The sequence below is a fragment of the Eubalaena glacialis genome, chromosome 19 (assembly GCF_028564815.1).
Source record: "Eubalaena glacialis isolate mEubGla1 chromosome 19, mEubGla1.1.hap2.+ XY, whole genome shotgun sequence".
In the NCBI taxonomy this organism is placed as follows: Eukaryota; Metazoa; Chordata; class Mammalia; order Artiodactyla; family Balaenidae; genus Eubalaena; species Eubalaena glacialis.
This window is the reverse complement of record NC_083734.1, coordinates 56034185-56057395: the sequence shown is the minus strand read 5'-3', so window position 1 is coordinate 56057395 and position 23211 is coordinate 56034185. Positions and strand designations below refer to the sequence as shown.

Here is a 23211-nt window from a genome sequence, read left to right as displayed (position 1 = left end):
CTGCTGCTGATGGCCCTGTGGCTCCTGCCCCATCTCACCTTCCTCAGGCTTGGAACCCCAAAGCCCTTGGCTCGGGAGTGTGGCTTCAGCGTGCCAGCGGTTGGTAGGTAGAAAGCGTAGGGTCTTGAGCTTTGGGATTTGGGCTCCAGGGCACTGGGTGACCTCGACCTCCATCCCTCAGACTGGCCATCCTTCTTCAACCTCAACTCACCACAGGAGGTTCAGGAAACCATCCAGATTCCGAACAACGGAAGCGCACCCCTGCTCGTGGACGTGCAGGTGTTTGTGTCAAACGTGTTTAACGTGGTAAGTGTCCTCAGGCTCTGGAGGACTCGGGGGCCCAAGCGCTGAGCTAGGAATGGGGCAGGACTCAGCCTAGTGAGTGCTGGGGTCTCCTTCCTTCTTGTCACATAGTACCCACCCCCGAGGTGACCTGCTGCCCCCCTCCCCCAGGACATCCTGCGGTACACAGTGTCCTCCATGATGCTGCTTCGGCTGGTGAGCACCCACGGTGTGGGGGCAGGGGTTGAGGAAGGGAGACCTCTGTAAGCCCAGCACAGAAGTACTGGCCTTCATCAACCTGCCAAGCCCAGGGGCGCATATATACGGAGAGTGGGAGCCTTAGTAGCATCCTTGTGTCCCTAGTCCTGGCTGGACACTCGCCTGGCCTTGAACTCGACTGGGCACCGGCAGGGCAGAGTCACGCTGCCCTGGGACTCTCTCTGGACACCAGGACTCACTATCCGGGAGGCGTAAGTGAGGCGGGGGGGTCTTGTCTCAGGAACTGGGCAGGCATAGCCCTCGCTATTCCCCATCTAGAGCCGGGAGGTCCTCTTAGTGAATATCCCCCTCCTGGTGGCCCTGCCAGACCACTGGCACAACTCCCGTGCCTTATGGTGCCCTTTCTGCAACCCCGAGGGCAGTGGATAGCAGCTGGGCATATGCTGGGGTCTCCCCCTCCTCCCCCTTCTGAGGAGGAGCTGGGCCACTGGCTGTGATACCTTTCCCTCTGCAGGCTCTGGGTGAGCTGGCAGGACCAGAGCCCACAGGCCCGAGTGGACCGGGATGGCCACATCGAGCTCTACCTGGCCCTCACCACGGAGACCTACTGTGACTTTGAGCTTTTCCACTTCCCCAGGGACCAGAGCGACTGCAGCCTCAGCTTCTTCGCTTTTGGCAACACTGGTGCTGACAGGACAGGAGCTGGGGGATGAAGGGAGAGGGGAGGGGAAGCCTCTGGCCTCCAGTGAACACCTGACACCGGGGTCCTGGGCCTGTGTTCACACCAGTCTACCCCCAGGCTTAGGGGAGCTGATCATTCTTCTTTCACCCGGCACCTCCCACTCAAATAGCAGCCCCATCTCCTAGTCCTCCCCTGCTCTAGGCTGTAGCCCCCCTCCAGTCTTCTCTTCTCCCCCATCAGCTACCCCAGAGCAATGCCCCCAACAGCCAGGGCCAAACTGCACACTTGTGTCAAGCCCAGAGGCTCAGGCTGCTGCAGGCTCATTCCTGGAAACATCCCGAAGGTGTAGCCACCCAGTGAATATCCCACAAGCCCAGCAGGTGATGTCCAACTCGGCGGCGAAGTCCCATCCTTCCCTTGCATCCCTCCCCTCTGGGAAATACCACAGCTGCCGCCCCATGAATCCTAATTATTTCAGGTGTGAGATGATATACTGGTGAATGAGTCTGTGACCATGTCCCCCTCCATGAAGTGGTGCATTTGTTTTTACAATGAAAATTCATCTACGAATCTGATAAGGCCCTTCTTCTAACTGGACTAAACTTGGGGTCTTGCGAAATCCGGTTTGGAAAGCCCTTGTACAGACCAGTTTTCAAGCCTGCCCCCAGCAACCAACACAGGGCTCCAGCATCCCTGGGCTCCAGCTTGTCCCTGCCCCTACTCCCAAGAGAGATGCGGGGGCAGGGGTATTTCTAGTTCACTGTTCTCACCCCCACCCCTTCAGTGATGGAGCTGGAGTTCCAGGCCCATGCGGTGAATGAGATCGTGAGTGTCAAGAGGGAATACGTAGTTCAGGATTTGAAAACCCAAGTCCCATCCCAGCAGCTGGTGCCCTGCTTCCAGGCGACAGTGAGTTGGGAGGTGGCTGCCGAGGGCTGATGGGGGCATCGAGGATGCACAGAGGCCGTGACATCACCCTTCTACTGCCCACCCCTGCGCAACCCCCACTGGAAAGCCCCGACCTTCTTCCTTCCAGTTGCGCCCGCAGAACACAGCACTAAAGGCCATCATAGCGCTCTTGGTACCCAGGGAGGCGCTGCCGTTGGCTGACCCGTGCAGGCCGCTGCTGCCCCTCCGGACGGAGCGCATCGCCTACAAGGTGACCCTGCTGCTGGGCTACCTCGTCTTCCACTCCTCCCTGGTTCAGGCCCTGCCCAGCTCCTCCTCCTGCAAGCCGCTGCTCAGTAAGGCCCACACCCTCGCCTGGCCGGGGGCAGGACCACCTTGTGCTGGGCCCACCTCATTCTGCCCGCACCTGCTGTCGCCCAAGCCGGGGCGCCTCTGCTCAGGTGCCTGGGCTCTCAAGGCCGGACCTGGCCCCTGCCCTCCCCTCCCTGCCCACCTCCCCAGTTCACTACTTCACTGTCCTATGCTGCTCTTCATCAGCACCACGGAGACTGTGCTGTTGTCCGGGCTGCTGGCCCACAGCAACCTCAGGGCGGAGAGCAGCCCCAGCCCAGTCCTGAGAGGGGAGCAGCACGACTGTGGAAGCCCAGGGCCTGATCCTGAGGGTGGGCAGGGCCTGGGGCCCCTTCCTCGGGGGTTGCTGAGGAAAGAGGCCTAGGGCCAGAGCTGGCAGGCTGGGGTTGCGGGTTACCAGGCTGGTTAGAGGTGCCTGCATCCACTCTGCTGGCTCCACTGTCCCTGGGGTCCACCACGGCTGCCCCTGGAAGCCGCAGGTCTGGAGCAGGAAGCAGGGTCAGCCCCCCTAAAGGCCCGGGTGACTTCAGACTCCCTGGGATAACCTCTGCCTTGCAGAGCCTCTCTTGTGGGACGTTTTTTCAACTCAAGATGACCGAGAATGGGCCAGACCCAAACATTCATTAGTTGTGAATCTAACGAAGGGAGAAATACAGACTGGCACCTCCTGGGATTCACCCTTCTGCTCCGGGAGAGCGTGCATGTCAGGTGAGCCCTGAAGTACACCTCCTTTTCCTGCCTCTCCCCACACAGAAGCCTCCAGAGGAGTAAAGGGGTCCAGGAGGAGCTGGCCTGAGGCTGCTGACCACATCTTCTTCCTGGTGTACGTGGCAGGGGTGCTGTGTAGCCAGTTCATCTTCGCTGTGCTCTGGATGTGGGCGACATGCAAGTCGGACCCAGCCCCTGGTGAGGCTGCACCCCACGGCGGGTGGCCCAGGCTGTAAGGGGCAGGGCCTGGGGCTGCAGACCTGAGGGGCTGGGCTGTGATAGGGTCTCCGGAAAGAGGGGGGAGGGAGATCGACCCTCTTCCCTAAGCCTGGAGGACCCCAGGCCACCCTGAGCTCTCCCTTCTGTTAGCATGCAAGCGAAGAGTGTGGAATAAACCCATCATCCCAGTGCAAGGGCGCCTCAGGGGGTCTGTCTTCACTGAGCTCAGCTGTTCACTCTTATCGAAGTAGGTGGGGCCCATCTCATGCCCCCGGCCCCCACTCCGCCCCAGATCGTCTCACGATTGTTCACTGGTCACCCAGTCCCCACACGCAGCCCAACTGCTCCTGCTGCAACCAGTGCTGCTTGGCTCCAGGCACGGGGCGGTCAGAACTCCTGTGAAGTCCTGCCGAGTGCTGGCCCTCAGAGGGCAGGGGAGAGAGCACTCCTGCTCCAGCCACCAGGGGGACGCCTCGGGGGCAGAACCCCCCAGACCGCAGGGCTGCGGGGATGGGGAATGCGTTCTCTGCGCTGAATCCGAGAGTGGGTCAACCCTGCTTGCTCTCCTCCAGGCCCTGTGGCTGCAGGGTGGCCTGCTCCTCCGAGCCCAGCCCTCACGCCTGGGCTGAAGGGGGTTCTCCATCCCCAACTCCGAGCTGGCCCGGAGGTGGGCTTGCTCTGCTCTCCTGCTCCTGTCCACACGAGGAAGCTGAGGGCACAGACCTCTGTCTTCCTTCTCTGTCCTTCCTGCCTCGAAGCCGTCACGTGGCCCCTGCGGGCTGCAGTCAGGGTCACGAAACCCAAGGTGCGGAGGAACCCCAGAGTTCCGGGAGAGCGCTGCTTGTGTGGGGAATGGGGGCTGCGAGAGGAAGGGCAAACCAGGACCCGAGGGCCCAGGGGCAGGGCTCCTGGTCGGGGTGGTGGAGAAAGACCCCTGTGTCAAAGGACGCCACACTCACCGGGCCCGGAGGCAAGTTAACACTGGTTTATCTGTCCGCTAACACGGCTGGTCCGGCAGCGCCAGGCAGGGGCGGTGGCGGCTCAGGCGGAGGTGTCGAAGAGGCGCTCGATCATGTCGCCCACCTGCTCCACACGGTACTTGATGTATTTCTCAGGGTTCTTGGTGAAGGGCACGCCGCCATACCTGACCAGGCGCTGAGGTCAGTGGGGATGCCTAGCCCCTCCCCAGCTCTGCCTCAGCCTAAGGCCCTCCCGATGGGGTGCCCCTGGGTGATGTCCTGGTCTGGCCCCACACCAAAGCCCCGGGCAGTGGATCTGCCACCCAAACCCACCACCCTCTCCAGGTTTCCTTGAAGAAGAGAAGGGCGCAGTGGCCCAGCCGGGGCAGCGGGGAGCGTGGGGCTGGGAGGGCAGAGGCGGAGGGCTGACCTGTGCAGAAAGGTCCCGTAGGTCTCCTTGACAATGTTCTTCTGGGCCTGGCGGATCCTGTCCCTCTGCTCTGTGTCGGGAATAGCCCAGGCCTTTTGTATCTTGCACAATTCTTCCAGGCCGTCGTTGAAGCCCTGAACACCACAACGGTGGAAACAGAAATGACCCAAAGACAAACGTTTGAGTCTGTGCTGCTACAGTAGCAGCAGCGATCAGTGGAGCGGGGAGGATCCCGACTTACCTTAAAACGCTCCTTGATCATCTGGCGCTCCTTGTCCCGAAGCTGGGGGGCCAGGGGAGGTGGCAGAGAAAGCGTCCCTCAGAGCAGAATCGCCCTGCCCCTGCTCCTTCCCCAAACACCCAAGCCCAGCCCTCTCCCCTGCTGCCCGGATGGCCATGGGCATCCTTTGCTTTCTCATCCCAGTTGTCTGTTTTTTCCCAGAGACACAACAGAAAGCACCACATCTGCTAGACATCCCTTCCCAGCCCAGGCCTTCAGCCCACCTTGACTCCGGGTTGGAACACAGGTAGATTCTTCTCAGCAATGTAGTCAGTCACCTTTAACCAACTGCCAGGTAGGGAGGGAAGCAGAGGGCAGAGAAGGGACAGCCTCGGGCAGCTGCTCCTTCCCTGGGGCTGGATTGTTTTGTTTTTTAAAAATCTCTTGATCTACTGGGGGAGAGGGTGAGGGCAGGGATCAGCCTGGGTTGTAACTAAGCAAAACACAGCTGAGATTTTTTTCCTTGGGAATAAAAATGTTCAAGCTGCTCGCTTTTAAAATTAAGAACAGGAAACAGAACATTCAATAAATCGAACAGACACTACCAACTACACTTCACGTTGATATCATGGCCAATTAAGATGGAGAAGCAGGGCTTCCCTGGTGGCTCAGTGGTTGAGAATCTGCCTGCCAATGCAGGGGACACGGGTTCGAGCCCTGGTCTGGGAAGATCCCACATGCCGTGGAGCGACTAGGCCCGTGAGCCACAACTGCTGAGCCTGCGCGTCTGGAGCCTGTGCTCCGCAACAAGAGAGGCCGCGACAGTGAGAGGCCTGCGCACCGCGATGAAGAGTGGCCCTGACTTGCTGGAACTAGAGAAAGCCCTCGCACAGAAACGAAGACCCAACACAGCCATAAATAAATAAAATTAAAAAAAAAAAAAAAAAAAGATGGAGAAGCAGATGAGAAAAGAGGGGACGGAGGACAGATAAACGGGAAAGCAGAGGGAGATACGGTCACGGGGAAGAAACACCCAAAGGGAGAGAGAGACGCACAAACTAAGAAACAGGAGGAGAGGGGCAGAGAGAGCCCTGCAGAGTGAGGCTCAGCCAAGTTCAAGGGACCTTGTGAGCTGGCTCTTCACTTGGTCTGAACGTTACCCACATCTCTGACGGGCAGCCCTTCAACCATCTTAGTCGTCACCCTTGGCAACTACCCTTCCCCACCCCATGAGTGTGATTAAAAAACAAGTAGAGGGTGGGGGTTCACAGGGTGGCAGTCCCCTGTCATTGAGCCCACTCTGACTGGGCCCAGCATCCCGAGGCTCTGGGAAGGAAGCGTTACTGGTGGGCACACAGGTCGGGGAGCGGGAGGGTGGGCGGAGGCCCACCTGCGCTGGTAAGTCTGGATCTGCTGCTCGATGTGCTCGCGGTAGGAGCGCTCGGCAGTCTTCTGGGTCACGGCCACCAGCTGGATCAGCTCAGACCTGGGGTGGGAGCAGGGGAGAGAGGAGAGGACGATAGAAAGGCTGCCGGCCTCTGCAGCAACACCAGTGGGGCCTGCCTCCCACCTCCCTGGGTCCTGGGACTGTGAAGGGTAAAGCGGCGTCCTCCCCGCCCTGGACACGAGGGGGCACAGCCAGCCCCGGCAGGCAGGCAGGGGCAGGGGAGAGCTGCAGGCCAGCGCCCGTAGCCACTTACTTCTCCAGGGCCTTGAGGATGTAGTTGTAGTTGTTGTGTAGGAAGATGGCGCTCAGAGCCGGGTCCTCATACACCTTGGACTTGCTCAGCAAGTTCAGCTGCAGGTTGCCCAGGACTTTACCTGCACAGGGAAGGATGTGGTCACGCCTCCCGTGGCAGTCGGACCCAAATGACCCAATCCTGGGGCCCACAGACCAACTCCCACCCGTCGCTCCTTGTTCCTCCCGGACTCGAGACCCCACCAGCCTCGCCAGCCTTGGGAGCCTTTTGCCGAGCCCCCGCGGCCCCCCAACCAGAGGTCAGGCTGCAATTCTAAAAGTCGGGGCGGTGGTGCTCAGGAGCGGGACCTGGACTAGCAAGAGAGCACAAAAAGGACACGGAAGGGCAGAGGCAGGGAGGCAGGGAGGCCGGGAGGCCGGGAGGCAGGGAGGCCGGGAGGCCGGGCGCCGGAGGCTGCCGCACTCACAGATGTAGGTGCTCAGGAGGCGCTTGCTGAACTCGGAGCTGTAGCTGGAGGCTGAGGAACTGGTCTCTGTGAGAGGAAGAGTCCTGTTACCACAGCAGTGGCAGCAGCCGAGACCCTCTCTGGCCTCCCCTAGGCCCGCGGAGCGGCTGAGGAAACCCTCGGGCGGGCCCGAGCCTCCCTCGGGCAGAGCTGGGGACGTGCTGAGCTACAGGGCTCCCTTCCCGCTGCGGGGGGCGCTCCCTGGGACTCTTCCTGGAACCCAGGGCCGGCCTTTCCATGGTCTTGGGTGGTGGGGTTAATGAGCCGGCCCAGGACCAGCAGGAAGGCTGGCAGGACAGGAATGGGACAGCCTCTGTAACCCAGCCCCCGACCCATGCTGGGGGTACCTACAAGGCCCACTTCTCCCATTTGTCAGCAACAGAGTCTTAGAATAGGCCCCCCATGGCCTCTCCACCTTCACCCCCACTGCCCACAACCTCCTCTACCAGGCCCTTCTGAACAGAGACTTGCTGCCCGCACAGAGCAGAAAGCCAAGGGGGGAAGGGAGCGGATGGGGGAGGAAGGAGACAGGGAGGTGCTGGACCAGCTTGAAGGGTGTACTCAGGGTGCTGGACACAGCAGGACGCTGCCTGGAGAAACCCAGAGACAGAAAGTGGCCGTCAGGGAGCTGAGAGGGTTGGGAGCACCCGGAAGGAACCCGTGTCCCCTCTGATCCCGCTCCTACTGGGGTCCTGAGTCTGTCCAGGTGCCTCTGTCCCCAGGGAACCTCACTCATGGGGCTTCAGAGGGGAAGGATGGGGCTGCAGAGCCCTGCTGCTTACCTCGGGGGTCTAAAGGAATATTGTATGTGTCCCCAAGAACTACGCAGTGAGAGGCAGTGCGCACAGAGGGGAAGGGGGGAGAGACAAAGGAGGGAGAAAGATGCAAAGTGCAAAAACAGGTTAGAAATGGCCGCAACACCCGAGCCAAGCAGACCGCTCCCCGCAACGCCAGAAACAGACAGCAGGACAGCCCAGGCTAGACCCCTGAAGGCCAGGGACACACTGGAAAGTGGACATCTGGAGAACCGCAGGCCAGAGGCTGCACCTTGGCTCCTTGCCCCTAGACTGGGGGGAAAAGGGAAGGCCTAGGGGCCCAACAAGCTGGGCTGGGGCTCAGTGCTCGGAAGTGCACTCTTCCCCACGTGCTAACCTCCTGAGCCCCAGTCCCAGGACAGCAGTCACAGTCACGGGAAGACACCAGGCTGGCCCTGAGATGCCAGCCCACTGAAAGGGTCAGCTGTATGGGACTAATTAGGACAGGCAACACAAGAGGAGGTGGGGAGATGCAGAAGGAGGGGCGGGGCGGGAAGGGCACCTCCAAACAAGTGAGTTCTGCTCTCCAGAGTGAGGACAGTGGAAGGAGCCGAGAGAGGATGGAGGCCAGGAAAGGTAGTCAAACCCCGGCTGCTTTCCTGATGCTGGGCCCAGATGGCCCAAGCAGCTCGGGGGTCCCGCCACAGGCCACATCTCCTTCCCACTCCACAGGGCTGGGGAAATCTCCTCACCCAGAGGGGGCTAACCCCACGTCTCCAGGCCAGAGGGAGGAGTGGAGCACGGGGCCCCACTGGGAGGTGCCAAGTACCTTGGGAGGCCAGCATGGCGCCCGCCGTTTCCTGGAAGTCCAGGAGCTGCTGCAGGAAGAGGATAGCCTGCGTGGGGAGAAAACAGGTCCAGGAAGAAGGTCAAGGGCAGGACCCAAAGGTCGATCACCTCCTACAGTTCACCCCCTCTGACCATTCCAGGACAGGTACAGGGCCAGGGCCCTGCCCAGTGAAAAGGGTGGCTGCAAACTTCGTGCTTCACCCTGTGAGTTTGGCCTCCTGGGAAAGGCCCTGTCTGCTGGGGGCACGAAGCACCTTGCAGTGCATCCTGCCACCTGCGCCCCCTCCCCGCCCCAGGAGCCCCGGGGCAGCACCTACGTTGCTCGTGAGCTCGTGCACAGTGCCATCCTTGGGCATGTTGTACTCCTTGTCCGGGTCGTTCTGTGGGAAGAACAGCCTGACTCCCTGAAGCAGCTCCCAGGGAGTCCCGCGCCCACCCCACATCCCAGTCTGCGGGCTCACGGTGCCACCTCCTGGCAGACAGGTGTCAGGATGCCCCTCGGGCACAAAGGTGAGCGAGACAGACATACGGACATGACTAGATGGGAAAAGCGGGGCAGGAACTTGACGCCTGGGGTGGGGGCCTCTGGAGCCCCTGGGGAAGAAAGGGAGGCCCGTGGGCACTGACAGGAGACTAGCAGCACGGCCGGCTTCCCCACAGGGCAGGCCTGCCCCTCTTGGAGGCCTGCTTTCAGAAGGAGTTTCCAAGCCAGGTCACCGGTGGCCCTGCCCACAGCCCCACGGGCCGTTCCGCATGGCAGCGGAGGGAAGGAGAGCACCTTGATGTTGTCAGCGAAGTCCTCCAGCGCTTTGGCTCCAACGGTCTCCATGGAGGTGATGAGGCTGGGCAGCTTGTTCTTGGTGCTGGCGGCCGTCCCCTGAGGAAGCACGTGGCTGCACAGGGCGCCAGAAGCCGGCCATAGGCTGTGCCTGGGGCCCTGCTCCTTCCCAGCCTCTCACCCCAGGGGACTGCCTCTCCTCTTCACTCACCCTGAGAGCACCTGCACAGGCCCGGGGCCCCGAGCAAGCTGCCGCCATTCACCCTCGGAGCAGACGCGTTGGGGTAGAGAGCACAGTTCTCCTGGGAGGCCGTGCCGGGCAGCAGGACTCCTCCTCCCGGCGTCCCCAAGGGCATCCTCACCCACCTACCTGGAGCACCTGGTCAAACTCAGGCTTGGTCTGCTTGAGGTGCCGCAGGATGGGGAAGACGGTGAGCACAGCCGAGAAGTCGTGTCGGATGATGGCCTTCCGGGCAGCAGCCACAATGTTCTCCCCTTCAAGCATCAGCCCGTCCAGGGCATCCTGAGAGAGCGGGGCAGGGAGAGGGCTCAGGGGAGGGGGCAGACAGCCGGTTCCCAGGGACGGTGAGAGCACCTGGAGGGGCGTGGGGGAAGTATGCCTCCAATGGGGAGGTCCCGACCGGGACACGCCACCCAGGACAGATCCCCAGGATGGGAGGTGGAGGTGGTGGCTGGAGTTGAGGGCTATGGACCACAAGCCTGGACCAAACTCAAGCTTCTGCAGTGACAGCTCTTGCTGGGGCATCTGGTCAGGGCCCAGGGGCAGGGTGGGGTGGGGCAGGACCTGTATCAAAGAGTCAAAGGTCTTTTTCTGATGGTGCTCGGGGATGACGTCCATCAGCAGCTGGTACTCGCTCTGGGCCAGCTTGACAAAGGCACTGACACAGTGAATGTAGGCGTCGGTCTCCACGTCCAGCATGTCATCTCTCCCTGGGGGGAAAGCAGTGCCCCTGAGCTACTGGTTTGGGGCAGAGCCTCTCCCTGCTGGGGGGTGGGGCACGAGTCTCCCCAGCTCCTGGCCTGTAGCCAGACTGCAGCAGATGGGGAAGAAGACCGTGCTGGCAGAAAGCTGAGAGAACTCCAGCAGGCCTGACGGGGTTCGAGGGGAAAACCAGGGCCTGAGTCCAGCCTCTGTTCCAGAATGTCAGGTACGAGAGGTGTTGGGGAGATGGATAAAAAGGATAAGAAGACCCCCCAATCGACTTCCTGGATAAGACACGCCTGACCCCAAGACTGAGGATTCTGAATTGTACTGGGAAGAGGACACCCAGGGATGCGCAAGTGGCCGCGTCCACCTCAAGGAGGCAGGCACAGTGGTCATCCATCTCCGAAAATGCTGGGCCTCTGGAGCCAGATACCAGCCCAGCCAGGCCTTCTGGAATGCATAAAAAGGCAGTGGGCTCTGGTCCATAAGGCTAGCTGGCATGGCGTCAAAACTGGAGAAGAGGCAATGTGAGCCTCAGAGGGGGAGGGCTCCTTGGTTGTCAGCTGCCGCAGCAGGAGACCGGATCCCACTACTGCACTGGAGGCTGGCGCAGGGGTGCCCGCAGGCAACCTGGTCCTACGTGCCGAGGGACGGGCTCCGAGGAGTCAGAGCTTTGGAGCCATCGCTGGAGTCACGTGTTGATGCTCCCTGCCCTCCGGGGGCCCGCCTGCCCTCTCTGCCCGCCTTCCGAGTGGCGGCAACTTCTGCCCTTGGCCCAGGCCCTGAGAGCCAGGCGTGCACTCCCACCTGGAGAGAGGCAAGGGGACCTAGTGCCCAAAAGAGAGACAGACCGGAGAGAGAGAGAGGCGAGTAGGCCAGGCTCATCCTTGGAGCGGAGCGGCCGGCTAGGCCAGGCCGGAGCAGGCCCTCTGGGGACGGCCGTGAATGCAGCGGCGGCTGCCGTCGGGCTGGGCTGCAGTACTCACCGGCCAGTGGCCCGTGCTTGTCGTTCAGGGCCTCGGACAGGTGCTTAACTCGGAAATCATGCTCGTGACCTAGCGAGACGTCGGCCGCAAACACAAGCAGCGTTTATCCAGGGGCGGGGTGGCTGCCTCTCGGGGGACTGGGAAGAAGCCCTCGATCTCCGGGGGCGGGGAAGTGAGATGGGGTGTAGGGGAAGGGGCATTGGAGAGGGCTCTGAGCCCCTCCTCTGCCTCAGACCACCTTGGGAACAGCCGTTTCAAGCCTGACTTGCAGTGCCCCGGACCATCTTCGGGAGCTGGTTTCCCCAAGCCTGGACGCTAAGAGAAAGCCGGGTTTCTGAAGAGTTTCCAGCAGCTGCGGAAGGTCTGATGCTCAGCCCCAGGGGGTTTATCTCACCATATTTGGGGAGAGATCCAGTTAGAGAAATGTCATTGCCCAGTGAATGGGGACAGGCTTCTTTTCGCCCCCAGGGTCATTCTTTTGAAGGTGGATCTGGTCCACTAGGGCAGGGCTGTCCTTCCTCTGATGCGAGGGAGGCAGGGACATGGTGTACGGGCTGCCTGTCCCCTGTGGCACACGCTCCCCTTTCAGGTGGAGGGGGGCGGCCAGGAGGCCTCGGCCGCCTTGGTCCTGTCACTGCTGGTCTGAGCGTGAAAGGGCTGCCCGTGACAAAGAACTTTCTCTGAGTTCAAACAGGAGACAAGGACAGAGACGGGGAGGGGAGGGAGCGGGAAGCCTCCGGGAGGGCAGAGCTGCCGTCAGCCAGACAGGACCAGGCCGAGGGCCATGAAAGCCGCCCCCGAGCCAGCTGGGGTCAGAGGCCCAGGACCTCAGTTCCCACCCCTGGTCCCCTCTCAGGGTTGCGCCCGAGGCCCTCTGGGGGGTTGGAGGCTCTGCCCTACCACGTGAGTGGACACACGGTGGAGGAGGAGGGAAGAGGAGAGGAACACAGGATGATTACCTTCCAGAGGAATGAGGTTAGAGCCCCCCTTTTTCCCATCTAGACCATGCTGGGAATACTGTTTCAGAAGGTTCTGAGCCTTACGGATCGTCCCTGTCACCAGAGCCACACAGAGAGGAGATAAGAAGACCTAGGAAACGAGTGAGAGAAAACAGCAGCAGCCCTCCACCTGCCCCCCAGGCCCATGCCCACCCCCAGCAGAGAGCACGCCCGGGTACCATCTCTCCCAGCAGGCCTTTCCCGGGACCGCCGGAGGCCCCGCAGAAGGAGATGGAGGAACGGACACATTTCGTTCCCCCAGTGGAGCTCCTGATTCTGCCAGTGACCCTCATTGTTCCAGATCTGAGTTCATTTTAGGAAGTGCAGAGGGTGAAGGAGATGAGATGGGCAAAGATCCACCAGGAGAAGCCAAAAATAAAAAACAGTACTGGGTGGCACTTAACTCAGAAATAGACAAGGGCCTGGGATGGAGGAGCTAGTGATGGAGCTCTCACACCCAGAAGGCCAGACCAAGCGGCAGAGCCTGGGGGCACCTTGAAGCGGGCAGGCCCGTGGCTCCTCCCCAAAGGGCGGGCAGAGTTCTCCGGGCATGCTCAGTGCCGGGACGCGGCCAAACAGCAGCCAAAGGAAAGCAGCACCCAGGAGTTGGTGAAATGGGACTGAGCTTCCTGGGATAGCAGTGCCCAAGACGGAAGGCTTGGAGACCCAGAGGCAGACTGGCCCCATACACCAGGGGAGGGACCCAAACCACCAAAGCAATTGGGAAAAACTCAAAAGCCAAAAAGAAGTTAATAGGAGCCACCACACAGAGAGCAGGAGGGAGGGCAGCAGGAAAGGGCACATGCTCTTGGCATGGGGGGAAAAAACCAACAGTTAGTATCACAAGTGAGAACAATGAAAACAAAACTGCAGTGCCCACAGCCTCCAGGGTCAGCTACCTCTGTGGGAACGAGACATCTCAGGGCAGAAAACGTGGGGAAATAAAACAGCATTTAAAACAGATGTGTACAGCTGCCCTGTTAATAAAATGTACTGGGGCAGGGGAGGCACCCATGAGTGTAACTCCGTCCCTCTTCCCTGGGGACTCCCAGGTGCCCCCTTGCATCTCTGAACACAGTGAGGCTTCTTGGGTCCTGGCAGCTCCCCAAAAGGCTAGCGGAGAAGGGACAGCATCTGGAGCGGCTCATTTCTTTCTGTTTGCACCAACCGCAATTAGTTACTAATAACCAAGTTTGGGGCTTGGGCTCAGCATCTGTCTCGCTGGGTTCTGCCCCTTCAGTGAGCAGCCCCGCTAATGAGCGCATCAGTTCCCTGCCCCACAACCGACCAGGAGCAGGTGGGCCCGCCAGGCCTCCAGGAGCCTGGCCAGTACGCTCGCATGGATGTGGGCTGGGGACGCTGATCCGGCAGCCGCCAAACCCATCAGGAGCACAATTACCACGGACGACGCTGAGGTCGGTGTTTCATTACCCACCGAGGCCTCCCTGCTCCTCTCTTCAAGAGCTGGGAACTGATTCCCTAGGGGCCGGATTCCCTAGTTCCTGACAACTCTTGAAACCCCACAGAAACCAGAGGGACGCTCAGAGCCTGAGTTTTCCTCTTGGGGCTCTAAGCCAAGCTAGATTAGGTCCACCGGGGCCCCGAGATCAGATCGCTGCTCCCTGCACGGCCAGCAGCACTCTTGGATGCAGACTGGGTCCTGGGGCCTCCACTGGGCCCATCAGAGAAGAGACAGAGGGGAAGACAGCATAGACCCGCCAAGGCCCAGGCAGCCTCGCAGCCTCCCGGAACCAAGGCACAGGCCCCATGTTCTCTGAGGGGCAGGTAAGGAAAACGCTGTCGTGAGGGGTGGGCCCCACCGGCGCGCCTGGCGTGTGTGCCCACAGCAGCAGCTGGACAGGGAAGGCTGGGGTGGGAGCAGCCCCTAGCCTCACTGGCTCTCTCTCCCTGGGGCCTGCAGCAGCCCCTCACCCTGGAATACCCCAGCCTCTCGAGGGCCACGCCTCTCAGCAGCCAGACACAGGCAGGCTTGCCAAGCGGAAGCTGACACACAGAAGCACTGTTTACCTGGAGCACAGACTACAGGGGACATGATGACGGGAAGAAGGACAGACAGTGAGCTGTTCGCCCAGGACACCAACGCCCATAGCCCAGGCGTCTCCCACCTCAACACCCCTCCCTTGACTCTCCCGCCTCAAGGCGCTAACTTCAAGTGGAGCCCAAAAGCCGGATTAAGTTCTTTGGAGAAGAAGGCATGGGATTATTTTCCTTTCTGGGTGACTGTGCAAGTGTAAACTCTCCCCCATCCACTTCTTCAAGCCACCCTGGCTTTCTGCAAGGTGACGGCTGCAGTGCCTGCCCCTGTCCTGTCCACGGTTTTGGCGGCAGCAGCGTGCCTGGCCTCCTGATAGGACGACGCAGGGAGGAGAAGGGGGTCCAGCAAGGGGCTCTGCCCCGGCACTCCTGTCAGCCCACCTCTCCGTGCCTGTGACCCTCCACTCCAAGGACACTTATGTAGCCCCCAGACTCGGCTGGGTAGAGAGGAGCTCACCGGATGGGGCCTTGCTGGGTGGGCAGACACCTGCTTTCTGTCCTGCGTACCTATAGTTGGGGGTCGCTGTGAGGTCAAGCTGTAGCGGCTGCTACCCCCAGGGTGGCCAAAGGCAACCCGGGTCCCACAGAGCTTCTGTCTGGTTCTGAGGTGGGCCAGGGTGGGGACTCACCTGGCCGCTTGACCGGCTTCTTGGTAGGTGTGTCCTTCCTCTTGTTGGGGACAGCAGGGGAGTAGGGGACCCCAGAAGAAGAACTGCTCTTCCGGAAATGCTCCTTCAGGCCTTTGATGGAGCGGTCCAGCTGGCTGGAGCGGATCTGGTAGTAGACGTTCATGAAGTCTGAGGAGAGATGGGCGACAGCTGGGGTTCCTGCCTCTGCCTGGCCCCAGGGCCTCCCTCTCACTTCCAGACGCAGCTCTGCAGGGCAGCAGTGGTGCCCACCATCGCTCCTTGCTAACCCCTTCCTAGCAGCCTCCCACATGGCCTCGTCTGTCCCAAATCAAAGTCTTAAAAGAGAAAGTATCCCACAACAGACCAACAATTAGTTGTTATTTTTTATTTTATTTATTTATTTTTGGCCGCGCTGTGTGGCTTGTGGGATCTTAGGTCTCCAACCAGGGATTGAACCCGGGCCCCTGGCAGTGAAAGTGCCAAGTCCTAACTACTGAACCGCCAGGGAATTCCCTGTAAGGTTGTTTTTTTTTTTTTTTTTTGGCCATGCCACGTGGCATCTTCCCTGACCAGGGATTGAACCCATGCCCCTGCGCTGGGACTGCAGAGTCTTAACCACTGGACTGCCAAGGAAGTCCACAGTAAGGTTTTTTTTAGATTAAAAAAATGTAAAGTTAACATCCAGCTTCAACTTGGTAAGGGGTCAAAGGATGTGAGCAATTTATATGCGTAAAGAGACAACAAGTGTCACTGAATAAAAAAACACACCGTTTCTTTAGCCATGAATGAAATGCAAATTTTAAAAAATTAGAGAGGGCTTCCCTGGTGGCGCAGTGGTTGAGAATCTGCCTGCCAATGCAGAGGACATGGGTTCGAGCCCTGGTCTGGGAAGATCCCACATGCCGCGGAGCAACTAGGCCCGTGAGCCACAACTACTGAGCCTGCGCGTCTGGAGCCTGTGCTCCGCAACAAGAGAGGCCGCGACAGTGAGAGGCCCGCGCACCGCAATGAAGAGTGGCCCCCGCTCGCCGCAACTAGAGAAAGCCCTCGCACAGAAACGAAAACCCAACACAGCCAAAAATAAATAAATAAAAAAAAAAAAAAAAAAAAAAAATTAGAGAATTGTGAAAGCCCTGTCAAATAGCTAAGATAAATAAAGCTAATGAAGAACAAACAGCTGTGGGATTTTTGATGGGTCAGTCGACTGGCCCCACCTACCCGGAGAGGAACTCAAGACAGCAAGAAAGTTACAGATCTGTTCAGACAGTTCTGCCTGATAATTGTACCTTTGAGAAAATATCTCAAAGAACTTCCTAAATAAGAAAAGCAAGCCATACAACTGTGCTCACTGCAGCACTATTTGTCAGTACTGGAAAACTGGAAAATCCAAAAATGCAAACGAGCAAGGAAAAAGATATGAATGCCATGGTACCTTTTAGCAGTTCCCAACGAGTGTCTCGCCAATGTGAAAAATGGAACAAAGCACTGAGGCTCTGACTGAAGGGGACTGAGGGGTCTGGAGGCATCCAGTGGCCCCCCTCTTATCCCAAGGGAGCCCCTGAAAAGCTCCTGCCGAGCCCCCGGCTCCCACAGTGCAGCTCATGAGCCACAGACGTGCCGTGTGGTCAGTACAGGCGGCCCTGAGACCTGGCACCACAGAGTCCTCGAGGGAAGGCAGGGATAGTGATAACACACACTGACAACTTGGTATGTGTACAAACTAACAAAGAGAAGAAGAGTGTGGAGGGCTAAAAAGCTTAAAATTGAATATTCATTACAGTTGGGTTTTTTTTTATTTTAATTTTTTGCTTAACTTGGGATTTTTAAAAAAATCCTGGAACTGGATTTAAAGAAATGATGGTACCAACATACCACGGAATATTATGCAGCTGCCAAAAAGAATGAAGCAAATATACATGTACTGATATGGAACACTCTCAAGACATATTACTAAGTTGAAAGCAAAAACCAAAAAAACAATCATAGGGGAGTGTTTAGCATGCTCCCTTCCACTTGGGAATGAGGAGCAGATACACACATATTTATTCTCTCTCTCTCACACACACACAGTTGCATAAAGAATTTTTTGGAAGGGTATAAATAACCTTAACACTACTCATCTTTGGGTTATGATACTGTAAGCATTAGGGAAGCAGGGAGACGGACTTTTGCTTTTCACCTAAGCCTTTCTGTGCTATTTGAAGTTTTTATAACTAATCAAAAAAAGGAAAGAAACAGGAGAGTAAGGTACATAAAAAAAGCTTGAATTTAGCTAGATTCATAATTTGATACATAAGCTGTAGACTTATTGCTCATATTGTTTCCTACTAAACTCCTTTGTTTTAAAAGAAATGCAGGTGGGGCTTCCCTGGTGGCGCAGTGGTTGAGAATCTGCCTGCCAATGCACGGGACACGGGTTCGAGCCCTGGTCTGGGAAGATCCCACGTGCCGCGGAGCAGCTGGGCCCGTGAGCCACAATTACTGAGCCTGCGCGTCTGGAGCCTGTGCTCCGCAACAAGAGAGGCCGCGACAGTGAGAGGCCCCCGCTTGCCACAACTAGAGAAAGCCCTCGCACAGAAACGAAGACCCAACACAGCCATAAATAAATAAATAAACAAATACCTTAAAAAAAAAAAAAAAAAGGAATGCAGGTAGATTAAAGAAACAAAGGGCAAAGTCCACTCCCTCTGGCCCTGCCGCCTGGGCCCCCGCCTCCCCAGGACACCTCACCTTGGTTGCGGCCATATTCCACCAGCCAGCGGGAGATGCGGATCACGTCCTGCAGCACACTCTCAGGCAGATGCTCTAGGGGCACCTCCTCCTGTACCTCCAGGTCGTCCTCACCGCTGATCAGATCCAGGATGAGCACAGGGGACACGACCTTGCTATGCCGGGTCATCAGGCTGCGGAACTCGGACTCCAGCGACTCCTTCCCCCGCTCAAACAGCAGCTTCTACAGGGAAGAAGGAAGGAAGGGAGGAGGGAAAGAAGAAAGAGGGTCCACGGCTGTTCCAGCATTCAGCAGGCCCTCGCCTCCCCATCCCCTTCCTTTGCCTTCCTGATTCTGGGCCTTGGCCCTCCTCTGCCTTCACTTCCTTTTTCCCAGAGAATAAACGCTGGGAAGCTTTCCTTGATTATTTCTTTCCCCTGTGTTCTCTCAAAATGTATGTTCATAGGTGAAACCCAGAGTTTTACAAGAAGTAGGTGCTTCACAGATATCAGCTGATTATTTTCTCATTGTACCATTAATTTGTGTTCCTGTTAGAAAAGGGTTTGCAAAAGAAAAAAAATAGATAAATTGGACTACATCAAACTAAAAACTTTTGTGCTGTAAACGATACCATCAAAAAAGTGAAAAGACAATTCACAGAATGAGAGGAAATACTTGCAAATCATGTATCTGATAAGCGACAGGTATCCAGAGCAGATAAGAGAATTGAAAACATATGTCCACACAAAAGTTCGTACACAAGGGTTCATAGCAACACTGTTCATAACAGCCAAAAAGTGGAGTGTCCATCAAGTGATGGATGGATAAACAAAATGTGGCAGAGCCATACAATGCAATATTATCCAACCATACAATGGAATGAAACACTGACACACGCTACCACATAGGTGAACCTTGAAAACATTATGCTAAGTGAAGGAAGCCAGACACAAAAGGTCACATATTGTGTGATTCCATTTTCAGGAGAAGTCCAGAATAGGTAAATTTACAGAGACAGAAAATAGATGAGTGATTACCAGAGGCTGGGTGAATGGGGGAGGGAAGGGAAGAAGAGTGACTGCCAATGGATTTCTTTTTTCAGGCGATGAAAATGTTATAAGATTTATTCCGGTGTTGTTGCACAACTCTGATTATACTAAAACTACTGCATTTTATACTTTAAATGGGTAAATTTTATGGTATGTGAATTTTATCTCAGTAAAGATGTTTTAAAAATAGAGAGAGGAGTTGGAGCGTTTCTGCTTAAATGAAAAGTACATCCTCTAGGGTAAACCTATAGCATATTTTTTGTATTCTCCTTCTCTAATCCACTCCCACACCTAAGTTCTAGCACAGAGCTCTTCACTCTGTGATCCAAACTTGCTAGAGACCCTCAAGAATCAAGTTCTCCAGCCCCTGGCATCCCAATCTCTGAGTCCAGGCTGCTCACCCAAGGGCTGCAGTATTATGGTTTTACTGGTGCGTGCCCACTGCGTTACTGGTGTGCCAAGGTATTGATCCTGTCAGTCCTCCGGGTAGCCAGGTGGCGCTGTGCGCAGCCAGAGACCACTGGCTAGTTACCACTTTACCCCAGTGTGCCCCACAAACATTCTCATTTCCGATGGAGCCACGATGGGAGAAAAGCTGGGAGGCACTGTTCTAAGCAACAGCTTTCTGGGTGGGAGAAAAGCCAGTTTCCCACCTTTGTTCCTCAGCCCACCCCCTCTTCTGGGTAAGACACACACCTCAGGGCAAGAACTGTGGTGCCACCAGGAAGGTGTGCCAGGTGACTGGGGGTCCAAGCTGGCCTGCCCTCTAATGTTCCTCAGTGGCTGGGATGTCTGGGCCTCTGCTCCCACCTTTTCTCCTGTCTGCATTCTCTCCTTTCCTCAATGCATTGAGTAAACCTCACTTCCCAGCCCTACTCCATCTCCCTCTGGTGATCTAAAGACCCCCAAACTTAAACACAAAGATATGACACAAAAAAATTGAGTATGAAAACATGAATGCAGGTTTCCTGACTAGTCAAATTCATTGAGTCAGAAAGAAGAGTGATGATGGCCAGGGGTTGGTGGGGAGGAGAAAGGGGAGTTAGTGTTTAATGGGTACAGGGTTTCAGTCTGAGATGATGAAAAGAATTCTGGAGATGGTTATACGACAGTGTGAACGTACTTATGTCACTGAACTGTTCCCTTACAGATGGTTAAAATGGCAAATTTTATATTATGTATTTTTTGCTACAATAAAGAAACACCCATGCATTTATAAAGATCAAATGTTAAACTTATACTTCATATTTAACTTATAATTTAGTTAAATTATTAAGATGCAATAAAAACGTATACCTGTAATTCCTGAGACAGAGATCTTAACGCCTACAGTATGTGTATGGTATTATATACTTCTGTTTATTCCACTACATTCTCTTTTAAGCTGGTTCAGTGTCTCTCATGAGACCAGGGTCGTGACTGGTGTCCCCACACCTCTCACATCACTCTGCTGGCCCCTTACCACTTTGTTGAGCTCTGGGCTGTCTGGGCTGTTGTCCTGGAAATACTCCACAGCCTTCTGAATCTTGGCCATGCTTCCCAGGTACTCTTCCAGCCTACCTGTGGGGCTGGAAAGGAGAAAAGTCCTATTAGCCTCGGCAGATGGAAGATGAAGAGGAAGGACCAAGAGAATGGTATTCGGAAAGGGGAGAAGAGAATTAACACAGGGGACTCTAGGCTCAAATATATTCTACTCCTCCCTTCCAAGACCTACAGCCACTGGTCCAAGAGGCGTTAGGAATGTGACCTTCTGGCCCTAGCTCACCCTTCCCTGATGATCTTCTCAGTGTCACTGGCCACATGGTAGTAGCTGATAACGTGGTCCAGACAGGACAGAGTCTTCTCAACGTTCTCCTGCAGCCGCTGCAGGTTCTCTGTCTGTTTGTGCACAGGGATGATGGAGTTCTCCAGCTTCATAAGGCGACTCTCAAAGGATGACAGGATGGACACCTGCGGGGGGAAGCTCCGTGCTCTCAGGCCTCAGGGTTGCCCCAGCACTGCTTCTGCCACCCACCAGGTCTTTGGCATTTGCTGCCTCTTCTCTGGTTTTCTAGACAATAAGCTCCACGAGGGAAGGGACAGGGTATACCTGTTCACCACTGTATCCCCAGAACCTACCATGTGCCTGGCGCATAGGAGGTGGCCCAAATAAATTGGCTGAAGTTTGATTTGAAGGCAAGTCAAGCATTAAATTAACTCTTCCTCAGATAATCACCTCAGGATGGCTTCCCTTCCACCCTTTGGAGCCAAATCTCAATCTCTACTCTCGCTGATGCTTTCCTGGACTGAACAGGAAGTAGTTTCATACAGAGTAGCCTCAATTGCATTGCCGGTACCTTCAAAACCCTTTCTCTCTAAGAGTGAATCTCATTAAGTAAGGACTAGCACCTGTGTTACAAAATACATACTCAAGTTTGTATCTGCTCAGTTTGTGCTTTTCCAGTCTTCTCTAGGAGCAAGGAAGGAAACTCATATTTACTGAGGACCTATTGTATACCAGGTACTGTGCAAAATGCATCTCCATGCATTAGCTTCTATGACCTTCACAGTTACACTGGAGGTTGGCATCGTCTGTTTTAGCAGAGGAGGTAACTGAGGCTCAGAGTTACCTGTCAGGGGCCACACACAAATAGGTGGAGGGGCGAGGACTAGATCCCAGATCTCTCTGACTTCAGAGCTCATTTTACACCTCAAACCCTCTGGGGTGAAGGCTGAGTCTTTTTCTGCCCTCAGTAATCTCAGAAGTGGTAACCCGGCCGTCCAACCCTCACTTGGATTAATGATGACGCATGGCCAGTACCCAGCCCACCCAAGTCAGTCTCACTAAATGTCTGCAGACGGAGAGAAGGAAGAATGTAGAACTTAGGCAGAAAGCAGAAAGTCCAGGCCAGTGGGGGCTGCAGCATCCTCAGCGAAGGGGTGGACAAGGGGAAGGGAGTGTTAAGAGACATGTCGCACTGTTGCTAGAGAAACCCACACGTTACCACCACCACTACCCAGACCAGCAGCCCCAGGCCTTAGGTACCGGAGCTACCGGGTCGCAGGTTCTCCTCCAGCGTCTGGAAGCCCTCCCAGCTGAGGGGTTACTCACCATGTTCTTGGTGAGCTGGTCGCTCTTCTCCAGGCTGTCTCGGATGAAGGACAGCGTCTCCTCCTCCTGGGGGGAGCGCAGGCAAGGACATCACCAGAAGCCGAAGGCTAAAGGAGACCACCGCGTCCCAGCTCCACGGCCTCGCCCCTGACTAGGTCTCCTCGCAGGGAGGGCCCACTCCCACTCCTGCCTCCTCCCTGAGTACAGGCCCGGCCCGGATCTCGACCCCTTCCCTCACCTCCTCCCCCGCCTCCCCAGCTCCAGCCCCACCTGCTTCAGCTTGTCCTCGATCTCCCGCCGCCGGGCGGACGCCTCCTGCAGGGGGATCATGCCTTCGACCCTCCCAGCGGCTCTCACTGCCCAGTAGCTCGCCTCCGAGTGCCCTCTCGGCTCCTGTCCCTGTCACACCCACTTCCGCCCGCGGCCCCGCCCCGGGGCGCCCTGATGTGCCATGTTAGGAGTGGCAGGCTGAGTGCGCCTGCGTGCAACTCAATACAGGGGGACCGGGCGGGTGGCCATCTTGGGTGTGGCAGAGAACTGTGTCCGGGTTTGTCCTTGATGCGGGTTTCCACCCTCATCAGAGAAGGTTCTCTTGAGCGGTGTTTTGTCAGAACAGTTACAACTCACTTGCCGTCTTCGTGGGAAGGCTGACTCTTCTCACAAAGATCAATGACGAATTCGTTTCTCCAGATCGAAGTCTGGATCCAGGCATCGATGTCGCGTTCCCCACAAAGCATAGCACAGAGCTTATCACACAGCAGGCGCCTAATGTGTGCCCATTTAATGAACAAGGGGCCTGTGTAATCTTGTCCCCCTTCGGCCCTAAAGCTCATGGAACGGGCCCTGTGTGCAAGCCCTCGGCTGGGGACAGAGTGCTCGCCCATGGTCCCAGCGGCACCCATAACTACAATCCTGCCTTGTGGAGGGGCTCAGCCAAATTCCTGTGGCGGGAGTTCTCGGAGCGTCCATCCCAGGGATTTGGATGGGACCAGAGAGCAAGCTCCAAGCTCCACCGGAAGGCGTCTGTTTTGGAGAGAACTGTGTGGTTTTATTTGCTGGGGGGAGGGCGCGGGTGGCAGGGCTGAGGACCTGGGCAGGTAGAGAAGTGGCTTCAGCGGAGTTTTCCTACATCTGGAAACAGGTGGTGGTGTCGGTTAAGGAGAGGTTGAGGCCTGCCTGCA

The 23211-nt window shown here is 56.8% G+C and overlaps 2 protein-coding genes across 5 annotated transcripts; one reads left to right on the top strand and one right to left on the bottom strand.

The window, feature by feature from the left end:
* The first annotated feature begins 9 nt into the window (after positions 1-9).
* On the top strand, positions 10-3434 carry ZACN (zinc activated ion channel). Its single transcript, XM_061174687.1, is given in 10 exon segments — positions 10-103; positions 182-306; positions 454-498; positions 646-752; positions 1016-1185; positions 1968-2092; positions 2220-2427; positions 2594-2611; positions 2614-2754; positions 3197-3434. Coding segments are annotated over 10 exon segments (1224 nt in total). The 3' UTR covers positions 3388-3434.
* Positions 3435-4340: 906 nt separating this feature from the next.
* EXOC7 (exocyst complex component 7) lies at positions 4341-22425 on the bottom strand. Of its 4 annotated transcripts, XM_061174684.1 has the most exons (20): positions 22301-22425; positions 22031-22096; positions 20705-20889; positions 20402-20507; positions 17911-18133; positions 15181-15348; positions 12458-12550; positions 11499-11567; positions 10372-10517; positions 9937-10089; positions 9567-9665; positions 9106-9168; positions 8769-8835; positions 7146-7211; positions 6680-6800; positions 6370-6465; positions 5264-5327; positions 5001-5042; positions 4760-4893; positions 4341-4514 (listed from the first exon to the last, which is right to left on the bottom strand). In XM_061174684.1, exons 1-20 carry the CDS (start codon positions 22358-22360, stop codon positions 4412-4414), a joined length of 2124 nt encoding a protein of 707 aa, XP_061030667.1. In that variant the 5' UTR covers positions 22361-22425; the 3' UTR covers positions 4341-4411. The 4 variants fall into 4 exon arrangements, with proteins under 4 accessions (XP_061030667.1, XP_061030666.1, XP_061030668.1 ...); XM_061174683.1 differs by having other exon boundaries at positions 9937-10517; XM_061174685.1 differs by lacking the exon at positions 12458-12550.
* Between the last annotated feature and the right edge of the window lie 786 nt (positions 22426-23211).